The 13,490-nt window shown below is 40.9% G+C and overlaps 1 protein-coding gene across 1 annotated transcript in view; it reads left to right on the top strand.

Moving 5' to 3' along the window:
- The first annotated feature begins 298 nt into the window (after positions 1-298).
- The window catches only part of LOC112107422 (tubulin epsilon and delta complex protein 1-like), a 180,318-nt gene continuing 167,126 nt past the window's right edge, over positions 299-13,490 (top strand). Inside the window, exons 1-2 of the mRNA XM_026656188.2 lie at positions 299-421; positions 2,660-2,738. Of these exons, the coding sequence (XP_026511973.1) occupies positions 299-421; positions 2,660-2,738 (202 nt within the window). The remainder of the gene's footprint in view (positions 422-2,659; positions 2,739-13,490) is intronic.

Below are 13,490 nucleotides of genomic sequence, written 5' to 3'. Positions count from 1 at the left end.
AGAGCCCTGCTGCGGGATTTCCAAGCTGCTTGGCTCTGCCAGTCCCAGGCCAGGCGGCACCAGCGCGCAGCAGCCTGGCCCAGCGCTGGGAGCCAGGCACGCGGCCACGTGCTCCCGGAGAGGGCATTACTGAGGATACAGGCGAGGGCGACGGCTTCCGCGCGGCTTCATTTGTCCATTGCGCACGCACGCCCACCTTGCACATGCGCTCTGGGAGGCGGGCCGTGTGCACCTGCGTAGTAGAGTGGAGGCGCCGTTTGAGCGGAGGCGCGCGGCGAGTGTCGGAGTTTGAAGCGGGATGTGGCGGGGCCGGGCTGGGGCGCTGCTGGCGGCCATCGGGGCGCTGTGCCGGGCGCTGCCGCCGGGGAACCGGCCCGCCCCGGAGACCTTCCGCCTCGCCAAGTTCGACCAGCCCGAGGCGGTGAGAGCGGGGGAAGCCGGGACCGATCCTCCCTGGCCCCATAATAACAGCACTGTCCCCTCTCTGCCCCATAGCATCACCAGTAGCCCATAGCAACGCCCCCGCTGCCCCAAAGCAACATCACTGGCCCCTCCCTGCCACATAGCAACGCCCTCCCGCCCCCACTGCCCCATAGCAACACCACTGCCCCCTGACAGTGCCCCCTCACTGCACCCCAGCAGCACCCCATCTCCTCTCGGTGGCCCCTGCCCCATAGCAATACCCCTCCTCCCTTACTGACCCATAGAATCCCTCTACCTCCTGGGTTTGCCCCCGCTACCCCACAGCATCCCCCCTGCCCCATAACATTAATGCCTACTTCTCCTTTTACCCTTGTAATGTCATCTCTTCTCCCATACCATCACTCCCTGTGGTGGGACCCTAGGCAACTTTCCTGTGCTCTCAGGCTTTCTTCATGCTGGGTATTCCTGCCTTTGGCATAGCTGCCCTGGTGAGACAGGTGCAGCTGATATAAGCACAGTTTGCCACTCAGCCCAGTGTGCAACCAGGTCACACTGCAGTGGTGCAAATTGTGGCTTGTAACAGCTTTGCTTGTAGTAGGGTCTGCACTGGGCAGCTACACCAGTGAGCGGGGTTGGAACAAATCCCCAGTGGCAACAAGGTCTGTGCATCAGTTTTGCCTGCTGTAAAGGAGGAATAATAGCACTCAGTGAGCAGTAGGTGTGTGGATGGGACGGTGCTGTATGAATATTCAATGTTACTCGCTAGTTCTCATTAAAATAATGCCTCCATACTGTTCGTATAGCTAATCTGTACAACTCTGTGTATCTGTGCCCTCCAGCACTCCATGGTGTTCTTCACTAGCTTGTCACCACCTGGTAGCGTTGGCACCCCTCTGCTGTGATCCCTGTAATGTCAACTCCTAAGGGTTTGTCTACACATGGAGTTATTCTGGAATAAGTGCTGAATAACTCAATGTGTGGACGCCCTTATTCTGTACTAAGAATCTCCACATACAGAGTTATTCAGGAATAGTTCTGGTGCTCTAAATTCACACCCTACCTTAATTTGAATTACCTTTCAAATCTAGGGAAGCATACCCTTCCCCCCTCCCGTGCCTGACAGTCATATTCCCTCTGAAGCCTTGATTCTGTAGTGTTACCTCTTCACCTCCCACCATGAAGGTACCCCTCATAACCCACCTGAGGCCCTTTAGTCATGGTACGTCAGCCATCCCTGTAATGATTCCAGCTTCCTCCTCCCCCCATGTTGGGAAATAAAAAGCCCAGACAGCCAGATATGCATGATCAACTTCCATTTACATTAGAGGGAAATAATCTTCTAAATCCAAGAGCAAAATAGTCTCCCTTGTCTCCATGCTGCCCTTCCTTTCTTTTCGGTGGGATGATCTCTTTCCATGTCTTCTCTTGCTTAGAATCTTGTTCAGAAGCTCTGAAAAATTCCTGCTCTTGGAGAATTTCCTGGAAACTTCTATTTTCTACTTTTTTTTTTTTTCCCAGAATTGAAGCTTGACACTTCCCTCTGGTGTGCAGCACATTCTGCTGGTCACTCAGAGTATACTTCCCTCCCCTTATCCTGAATAATCTTAGGCCCCCTCTGTGCTAAGGCTTTGGAAACTCTATTGGCGGAAAGGCCTTGACCTATCTCTGCATATAGGCTGTTTTGTATTTGTCTAGGCATTTTACAAATGTTGGCTGCAATTCCTTGTAGGAGTGCTTGCCTTAAACTGTCATAGTCTGTAACCGTGCTATCCTAGCTTCTAACTACATTGGTTGAGCTAGTTCTCATAATAATAGCCCACAATGCAATGCCTGGTGTTTACAAATTACCCTAAAGCCCCTGCTCTTGCAGCATTTTAGGACATTTCTTTCAGGCATCCCAGAACGAACTGGTTCAAGTGTAAGTATAAAGTGTGCTGTATGTGGCTGTGCCTTTTTAGAAGCAGTGCTGTTGTGTGGTTGTGGGAGAGAGGTGCCCAATTGTTCCAGGCAGTCAACAACCCTGTAACACTTTCCTTTGCTGAATGCACAATCTTCATGTTATTGCCATTAATCTGAGGAAGCACAGGGCAATACAAGTACCTGCCTATCCTTTCCCCTCTTTTCTTGCTGAGTGGGCACCTTGTGTTGTTCCAGGCAATGGCCAGTGCTGAGTAATTAAAGACAAATACATGGCAACTCTTCTGAATGCTGAGGTTTCCTTTCTGATCTTTCATAGAGTTTGCAGATTTGGAGGCTGCTGTATTCTCTTCTAAAGCAAATCCATGACGGAGGATGGACTGAGCCTGATACCATAGGTAATAAAGTATTTTCTCACCTGGTGCTTGTAAGGTTTGACTCAGTTTCTGGGAGTGACCTGAGTTGGACTTAGAGCTCCCCTTCCTCAGCAGCCCAGCATTGCGGGCTTCAGACGCCATTCTGAACATCTTAGTTTATCCTATTGACCCTAATTCTTGCATCAAAGATGTGAAGATGGATTTGTTCATCAGAGCCTGTTGATTCATACTGAGCTTGTTTTATCCATGTTAATGAGGTTTCAGTCGGGCAAGCTGGATGTTCTCTCATCAGCTGTAGGCTCTTGCTTGTTTGGTGCATTTTACCTAACAGGTTACTGCAGTTGCATTTACACTCTGCATTGGCTTTACAAGTCCCCAGAATACTCAGAGATAATTACAGAAAACAGGTTTACTTCCTCTCTAATCTCTTATTTTCTCCTTCTAAACATGACACTTGACTCCACAGTAAAGTGCCATTAAATCCTACCTTAGGGCTGTGGATTATAATGGATGAACTGTGCCTCAGAGCTATACAGCCTGTGTTGTGGAGCCAAGTCTCGGAGTAAAGAAGGAATCCACTATGTGTATGTACTTTAGAGAGGATGTAAAATACAGCTATAATCAGGAACCATGTCGCAGAGAAAGCCTGCATACAGGTTGGCTTTTTTACCATCTTGTCAAAGGGAAGAGCTTAATCACTGTTGGCTATTTAAATATACATTACTCCAAACACAGTGCTAGTCCCCAGGTCTATGCCTTCCCCAGATATCCCCCAGTGACCTCCTACAGTGTGCCCCTTCACTGGAGCAGGGATGATGTGAATGTGGAATCCTTCCACAGCCTTAGAAGTTTTCTCAGCCCCAAACCAGCCAAAATTGGCTCCTTAAATCTCCATGGGTCAAACTATGCTTGTCAGGCTTCTGAAGATCCAAAGTAGCCTACAGTTGTGGAAACTGAAGCAGAGAGATTAAATGACTTGGCCAAGATCTCTCAGGAAGTCCATGGCTGAGCCAAGAATTGAACACTGGTTCCCCTCGTTCGGTTCCCAGTCATCATTTTTTTCCCTGATGCTTCAGTTGCTATGCACAGACATTACACTGAAGTTCCACCATGTGCACCTATGTGCTAAGGCAATTCAGCTGTGTCTCTTGTACGCTTGATAGGGATAGACATTCAGAAAGCATAGCTGAGCACATAATTTGGCCTCTAATCTATTAATTTACAGGCTGATTGGACTTTTAAAATATTAAATTGGGAAAAAAGAAATGCCATCATGTGGAACAGTGATTGCTTCTGCATTGGTTGTTGGCAGAGTCTGAACTTGAGATCTTCATATGCACATGATGGACCTCTAACCAGAAAGTTGACAGACACTTTGCTAGTGAATTGCACAGTTTTTGCTAGTGAATTGCACAGTTTTTGCTAGACAATAGTATAATTTTGGAAATTAGGATTCCTGGAGTGTCTTTCTGGTTTGATTTCAAGCAGTCTGGTTTAGTGGTTAAAGCAGTGGTACAGGCAGGATAGCTAAGCATACAGATTTAACACATTTATCGAATGGCTAAGTGAATGAAAGTTGGGTCTGCCGTATTCAAGACCAGTGTTCTATTATGTAGCCTCCATTTTTTTGCAGTATCTCAGTGCCTCCTAATCTTTAATGTATTTTATTTTCACAACATTCCATGTTACAGATGGCAATCTGGGACTTAGAAAGACTAAGTGACTTGCCCAATGTTATACAGGAAGTTTGTAGCAGAATTGAACTCGGGTCTCTGAGACCTAGACTAGTACCCTAACAACTGGGCCATCCTTCCCTTCTTTGTGTAACTTCTCAGTTACCTTATCTGTAAAATTGAGGGAAAATAATAATTCCCTGGCCCTAGAGCAGGAGTATCAGGCCTTGGTCAGTATAAGTTATGAAGAGCACACAAATATTAAAAGCAGTCAGTGGAGGAGGAGACTTGATTTCATGGTCTCCTGGCTCCCAGGCCAGTGCACCTTTTAGACTAAAAGTATTTTCTGGGAGATCACTCTCTCTGAGTTTTGACCTGGAGTCTGTGCACATTGCCAGAGATCTCAGCAATCCTCATCACTTGTAGGACCAAAACAAACTCTAGTTATTTTCTGTTGTTAGGTTTTGGATCTGGTTATTGTTCCAGACACTAGCTCTTGCAGGGTATCCCAAGGATACAAGTATCCTGTGGCTTCTGCCCATGTTTTTTTATTCAGTATGTGTTCCAAAAAAGCAATAGACTTTCCAAATTTTAAAAACGGGTCACTTTGGAGAGAGATTGGCTTGGGAATCCTTTTGCATTGGCCTCGTTAGCGCTACAAAAGTAATTTTCCCTCTCTTGATATTCACCCCTTCTTGTCAACTGTTGAGAATAGGCCACTTCCACCTTAATTGAATTGGCCTCGTTAGCACTGACCCCCCACACTTGGTAAGGCAACTCCCATCTTTTCATGTGCTGTAATATTTATACTGTTTGTATTTTTCACTCCATGCGTCTGATGAAGTGGGTTTTAGCCCACAAAAGCTTATGCCCAAATAAATTTGTTAGTCTCTAAGGTGCCACAAGGACTCCTCATTGTTTTTGCTGATACAGACTAACATGGCTACCACTCTGAAACCTTTTGATTAAATGACCCTCAAATTTATACTATAAACTATACCCCAATTCGTGAGCTAGCATATGGGTTTTCAAGTCACTTTCACTATGTATGTTCATTTTAGGGAGGACTCAAACTCCTGCTTTAAACAATCATAATTATGGAGTGACTAATGGTCACTTTGTACTTCATATAGAAAAAGATTGTGTCATATTTTTAATGAGTGATGGTGCATAACTTCAGATTTGGGAAATCATCTAGAAAGTATTAGGTACTACAGACAGTGTTTTTAAAATGAATGAACTTGTGCAAAAACCCCCCAAACTAAAACCAAATCACACACCAACAAATCCCCCCAGTGTTCAGTGGATGGAAAATCTTGGAAGTCATCCTGTTTTAGAAGAGAATATTTTCCCTCTTTCTCTATATAATTATTTCTTATCCTAAACTTCTGGGGGGAAAAGTTCACACACACCAAAAATTCAGAATCATAGTTCCTTCATCAAGAAAGTTAGAGAATGAGTCAAAGTCAGCCTTGTACTGGAACTCTGGCATTAACTTTAATGAAGAAGTCACGGCCAGTACTTTCATACTGCTCTTTCCATTAGCTTTCAGTCTGCATGAACGCTCTTAAAATGCTAGTGGGATCTGCCTTTTGACATGTCAGTTATCTTTTGGTGTAGCAGTTTTGATACTGCCATAAAGAGTTCTGTAGCTATTGTATCTCTTTCATTCTTACCTATCAAACCAGAACTGTTTTTCTGCAGCAATAATTTTCCTTAATAACTCTGATTTGTGGCATCTCTACAGGTCGTTTTTGCCTGAGAGCATGAAGTAATGCATCCATTTTCATTCCTTGTCTTGACTCACATTTCTTTCTTCCTAGTATGCATAAACTCAGAATAATGTGTAGTTCTCTGTTGAATACAAAGCTGTAATTCATTGGAAGGGTTCTGCAGGCGTCTTAAATCAGAAGGGCACAACATGAGTACTGTATCACAGCTTGGCCCATATTCACTAAACTTTCTTTTTCAAATGAAATGTACATGCTGAGAGGGGTTTATTATAAAGATCAACAGAACCATTCTGTGTAAATTCCCTTACCTTAATGAAGTACCTCAGTAAAGCATTGGCCAAAAAACAGGCACTGTACTGCAGTAATTAGCATTATCTGCTATATAAGGAGCATTTTTCTCTCTATTCTGCACTGAGTATCATGCTCTTCTTTTGGCAGAGTGCATCTATCTATCTTAGGTATTTATCTGGCCATCACTGCCATGGTATATGAACATCTCACACTATTTTAAACAGGGTGATTGATTTAAATCACTAGTCAGGAAGACTCTATTTAATCATGGATTTCTACATAAAAGTGCATTCTTGTTGGTTGTTATAACCTTAATACATATTATTCACAACTCAGAGATAGATGTAGGTTTCATTTTTAGAAGGTACACACTATACATTTTTAAAGTGATTTATTTTGAAAACTTTTCAGATCAGCTTTACAGCTATATCAGAAAATGAATGATTGTTTGGTTATTTCATTTACCAAAGGTAATTGAAGCAGATATTTATGAAGTCATTGGGAGGTGAATTATCTCCAATTCAACAGGTTAATCATTAACATTTGGAAGATTTTCTTGCCATGCTGTATTAGGAGGAGAACATCACCAGACAGACATTTAAATTGTTTTATTTAACTAAAAGAACAACATTATGTATTCTGGAAGTTTTTCTTCAACAGGAAACATATAATATTTTAACAAAACAAGCATATGAATTTTTGAATTTAGTTAAACATTCAAGTTTTTTAAAATCAGGTTTGTTTTTGTTAAAATTGTTTTTAACTAAAATAGTTAAATGAAATATTAAAAAATAAATAAATAGACTGTCAGCTAGGTTAACATGAGAAACTTAAAATATTGGCTTCTGCAGCTAACTCAGTCGTCTTCACCTTCATTTTCCTGTTTGTTCATAATCTGGAAAAGAAAAACAAGCTTTCCTGCTTTTTCAGGTCCGAAACGATTTCTCAATTTGGAAAGGAGAGTTTGTTGCATAAACAAACTGGACAATTTTTTAATCAATAACCTCTTTTTGTAATCTGCTGGTTCTTATCACAAATTTATCTATGGTTGTTTCTGGATGATGGAGTATTTCCCTGCTCGCCCACAGATTCCCCCATGAGATCTTGGGCAAGTCATTTAGGCCTAGATCCTCAAAAGTATTTAGGCTCCTATGTTCCATGCCTTAGTCTTCCCCATTGGTATAATGGGGATAATAGCATTTCCCCCAACCTCACAAGGGTGTTTGCAAAGTTAAATACATTTAAAAGCAGGGTGGATAAAAATCAATTATTTAAAAAAAAATATAAAATCGGATTTTTTTATTTAAATCAGATTTTTTTGATAAAATGCTTTTTGAGGAAAAAACCTATCTAAAGATCGTTTTAATTAAGATACATTATTGCTCAAAGATATCTCATCATGGTATAGGGATTATAAATTCTAATTCTATAGTATGAGACAATATAGTCATGTAATGTTTAAGAAAAGTTTTGTAAATGAGTTCCAGTAGTTCATGGATTAGGACCCAATCTTATGGGGGTCCAGGGGCTTCTGTATAGATTATTTAGGTTAATCTTTCTATCTACCCAATGGGACTCAGTGCTCAGTCTAGAAGATATCAGCAGAGATGCTTAGTTTTGCAGTTCTCAAACTGTGGATTTGTGTCTCCAGAGATAACATGCTTGTTAACAGCAAAAATGTTTTTAAATAAATCAATAAATAATATATAGAGGTGAGAAATAAGAGACCTCAACCCTATTGTCCCTCTGCAAATTTGTGTACACAGAGTCAATCCCTTACCTCTCTCCAAAAGTGCAAAAAGTTTCAAAAAGTTCAATGAATAGAAGATTGTTGGGGGCGGAATAGATCTGGACAAGGAGAAGAAGTCTGGAGATAAATGTGAGAAAGGAGGGACAGGCAGTAGAAACAAAAGTGAAACTGTTTGAGCATCATATTCGAGAAGTCTTGAGGTCTTTCTGAGTGTAGCCTTCATTGTTTTGAGATCTACCATCCTATTCTCTCTCTAGAAGGGAAAACCTATAATGGCAGGAGGCCGTAAAAGAGACCCAGTTGTGGAATGTTTTAATGAAGTTCCTCTACCTGTGGGTAAGACAAGCATGTGTGCATAATGCAAACAGTGCAAAAAGAAATGCAAGGCCTGGTTGCCCGAATGAAACAACATCATGAGAAATGTTCCTTCTCAGGAGGTAGCTGCGTTGAAGATGATGAAAGGAACATGTCTGAACATGCAGGATCTTCAGGTTGGTAATTTTTTTTATTTCATACTTCTTTCTTAAGGACTGCCTGTCTTCCTTCTGGACTATTCTTGAATTCTCATGTTTGAGCAAAAAATATAGTTGTTACTCTATGGTACTATCATTTTAGATGCCGTTGTGATAAAAATATATAGCTGAAATAGGCAGATCTTCCTTTTACAATTTCACCTTTAAAGTAGTACTGAGTGTCAGTGAATGCAATGAGTAATACTAAATGAGCAGTATGGTAATAATAATTAAATAACTGCATTGACTTATTTTGTTTAGGAGAATCCATCTGCAACATACAGGATTCTGAAGACTATCTACCTTCAAGATCACCATCATTTTCTATAGTTTCAGAGTTATCTGCCAATGACAGTTTTCAGTCACATCGTGTATGTCACATAGCCACAGTATATCACCTGTAGCAAAAAGAAAAAAAAAATCTCCGTCATCCAGAAACAAGCATCAATAAGTTTGTGATAAGAACGAGCAGATTACAAAAAGAGGTAATTGATTAAAAAATTGCCCAGTTTGTTTATGCAAAAAACTCTTCTTTCCGTATGATTGAGAACCCACACTTCATTAACATGGTTTAGTCATTAAGACCAGTCCACCCAACAGAGCAGATGACGCAGGCAAATTGCTGGATAAAGTGTATGAAAGACAATCGAGCAGTGTGCAAAAGGTCTAGAGGGTGAAATTGTTAACCTGAGTCTTGATGGGTGGAGCAATGTCCACAACGATCCTGTTGTATGTGCTTGTGTGACAACAGAAGAAGGGAATGTCTTCATTACAGAAACAATTGATACATCAGGAAATGCACACACAGCAGAATACTTACAAGAAGTAGCAGTAAAAGCTATAACAAACTGAAAAAAAATTCAAAGATCTGGTATGTAGCTTGGTCACAAACAATGCTGCAAATGTATCAAAGATGAGAAGAAATTTAGAAGAGGGAGTGAAGAGAGTCCCAAGCGAATTCCATACGGTTGCAGTTCTCATTTGATGCACCTCCTAGCCAAAGACTTCAGTGTTCCAGAAATAAAGGCTAATGTTGTTGAAATTGCAAAATACTTCCGTAACAACCACTCTGCAGCAGCTGCTCTGTAAAAAGTTGGAGGTACCAAGCTAATTCTCCCACAAGATGTGCGATGGAACTCAGTAGTGGACTGTTTTGAGCACTATATCAAGAACTGGCCTAATCTGATGACAGTCTGTGAACAAAATTGTGAAAAAATGGATGACACTGTCACAGCCAAAGTTCTCAACATTGGGCTTAAGACAAATGTTGAACACATGCTGAGTACCCTGAAGCCCATTTCTGTAACCTTGAACAAAATTCAGGGAAATAGCTGTTTTATTGCTGACGCTGTTGAAATTTGAAAGGAACTGAGTGAGATCTTAAAAAGAGAACTATGCAATGACAGAGTTAAATTACAAGCATTAAAAAAGCAAATGGGACAAGCACTATCTCCAGCTCATTTTCTTGCAAATATTCTCAATACTCGGTACCAGGTTCAAACCTTAATTGCCGAAGAAGAAGAGTTGGCTATGACATGGACATCTAGCAATCATTCTTCTGTAATGCCAACTATAATAAACTTCAGAGCTAATGGTTAACCATTCAAGAAATATATGTTTGCTGCTGATGTTTTAAGTCACACCAGTGAACTGGTGGAAGTCACTTAAGCACTTGGATTCAGAGACTGTTGAAGTGATAATCTCACTTTTAACAGCAGTAGCTTCTTCTGCCGGTGTAGAAAGAATATTTTCTTCCTTTGGACTAAATCATTGCAAATTGAGAAATCGTTAGGGACCTGAAAAAGCAGGAAAGCTTGTTTTTCTTTTCCAGATTTTATGAACAAACAGGAAAATGACTGTGAAGATGACCGAGTTAGCTGCTGAAGCCAATATTTTAAGTTTCTCATGTTGACCTAGCTGACATAGTCTATTTAATTTTTTTTAAATATTTCATTTAACTATTTTACTTAAAAACAATTTTAACAAAACAAACCTGATTTAAAAAAACTTGAATGTTTAACTAAAATAAAAAATTCATATGCTTGTTTTGTTAAAATATTATATGTTTCCCGTTGAAGAAAAAATCCAGAATACATAACGTTGTTGTTTTAGTTAAATAAAACAATTTAAATGTCTGTCTGGTGATGTTCTCCTCCTAATACAGCATGGCAAGAAAATCCTCCAAATGTTAATGATTAACCTGTTGAATTGGAGATAATTCACCTCCCAATGACTTCATAAATATCTGCTTCAATTACCTTTGGTAAATGAAATAACCAAACAATCATTCATTTTCTGATATAGCTGTAAAACTAATCTGAAAAGTTTTCAAAATAAATCACTTTAAATATGTATAGTGTGTGCTTTCTAAAAATGAAACCTACATCTATCTCTGAGTTGTGAAGAATGTGTATTAAGGTTATATCAACCAACAAGAATGCACTTTTATGTAGAAATCCATGATTAAATTGAGTCTTCCTGACTAGTGATTTAAATCAAATCCACCCTGTCACTGGATCTCTTACATTGGAGAAGCTGTCTTTACTTATTCTAGCCTGATAGAGGAAAATGGAGGACTGGCTGCCCCCACCACTAGCTTTACCGCTTTGTGTTCTCTCCCTTTTCCAGCATGTAAATTCTTAGGTGGTCTCCAACCTCCAGATAATGACCATTATGTGCTGCTCTATTTTAGGGAAAAAGGAAGCAAATGCTAACCTTTCCCCAATTTGGTGTCATTTTCTCTTTATGAAAACCCTTTACCACAGTTACAACAATTAATTTTGTGTGAGAGACAAATGTATAAAGAAAATGAGAAGACAACACAGAAAACGGTAGAATAATTAGCTAAAACCTTTCTCTGGTTAGGCAAACTCCTTCCCTTTCAATCTATCTAGACAGCAGTCATGTGGTATTGGTAGGGCTGTCAGTGTTAGCTGATGCCCATTTTTTTCATCAACAGGGCTAGGCAGTTATAAACAACTGCCACATAGCTCTAAAATGTTCCAGGAGTATTGTCTTCAATATGGTATTTCAGCTAAAGTCCCTTGTCTACATCTGATGGCTCCTTTATTAATGAAGACCTTGACCTGGCTATATATCAGCTGTAGCCTAACAAGGCTCATGATCCAGGTAACATCCACTCCACGTTTCTCTCACCTTGGACCAGTCACCAAAAGCTGGCTTCTTCAATTGGTGAATCGCTGTACCCAGGATTGTAGCATCCCAAAAGCCTAATGCAGCATGAAGGTCGTAACTGTTCCCAAGCCAGAGAAACCATTGACAGCTCCAAAGAGCTACCAACAGATTTCTTTGCTGTGTGTTACCTACAAATTGATGGAGAGACTAATCCTGATGTGGATTAATGAGATATTTGATCTGTAGCTGCCTCATGTTCAGGCTGGGTTCAGGAGAGGATGATGCACTCGAGATTAGGTACTTTGTCTGACTCAAGATACAGAAGATGCATTTGTATAAGGAAAGAAGTTTGGTGTAGTTCTTATTGATCTGAGAGTAGCCTATGACAGTGTGTGTGGCATTGCCAAGCTGCTGCAAGCCATTCCTTGTAGCCCGATGGTGTGGTTCATCCAAGAAATGATCAGTAATTGCAGCTTCATTCTGCGAGTTGGGGATAAAATCAGTCACCTTACACGTCTCTGCAATAGTCTTCCACAAAGGTCAGTGCTGGCTCCCTTTTTGTTCAATATATACACACGTGATCTTTCTGAAACTCAGGCCGAGAAGTGTGTGAATCCTGATGACATCTGTATTGCTGACACTGGAACTGACTTCTATGGGATTGAATTCTATCTCATCCACGACATGTATACTTAGTCGCCATTGATAGAAATGAGTGGTCAAATTCTCAATGAACCAGACAGTGGCATCTACTTCCGTCTAAAAATCATCTTGCCAATCAACCCATGTTGATCTGTGTCCAAGGCCAGATACTGCTATTCCATTCAGTTGTCACATACTTGGGAGTAAAACTCAACCATAGGCTGATATACCTGGAATACCTGAAAATGAAGATCTCTTCCTGTACTGCCTTGATACAAAAGCTATTGGGAGTCTTTGGTCCTTTGTACATCTGTGCTCGCCCTAGTGTTTGCTCCAGCCAAATACAGTAGAACACCAGAGTTATGAACTGACCAGTCAACCACACACCTCATTTGGAGCCGGAAGTACGCAATCAGGCAGCAGCAGAGACCAAAAAAAAAAGCAAATACAGTACAGTACTGTGTTAAACATAAACTACCAAAAAAAAGGAAAGCAGCATTTTTCTTTTGCATACTAAAGTTTCAAAGCTGTATTAATGTTCAGTTGTAAACGTTTGAAAGAACAACCATAATGTTTTGTTCAGAGTTATGAAAATTTCAGTGGGACACCATGGCTGATTTCTTAATGCTTCTTTGCAATGGCAGCTCACACACATTGGGACAAGAGCACTAATGGCCCTTTACTGTGGATAGATGGTCAAGGAGCTGAAAATTACATTCTTACAGAATGGAGGCATTGGTGAGAAAGAGAGTCTAACATGCTAAGTAAATTCAGGAGTCCATCGTTGCACCTGCCACCTTGTCCACTTGATCCACATACGAGAGAGAGTGAGAGCAAGAGCTAAAGTCCTGTACAAACACATGGCCCCAGATCCTTGGCTGGTCTAAATTGACTTGAGTGGAACTGTGCTGACTTACATCATCTGAGGAGCTGGCCTTTACTTTCCTGTTCTGAATCCACAGTGGTAAAAGGGGTTGTAAACCCCTAGGCCCAGAAGCCTGGCTCCTTTGTCAGGAGGGAGATTAGAGAGTTCCATA

Source organism: Terrapene carolina, unplaced genomic scaffold (genome assembly GCF_002925995.2).
Source record: "Terrapene carolina triunguis isolate 2854851 unplaced genomic scaffold, T_m_triunguis-2.0 Scaffold212, whole genome shotgun sequence".
In the NCBI taxonomy this organism is placed as follows: Eukaryota; Metazoa; Chordata; order Testudines; family Emydidae; genus Terrapene; species Terrapene triunguis.
Note: the sequence above shows the minus strand (reverse complement) of the source record. Positions and strands in the feature narration are given on the sequence as shown.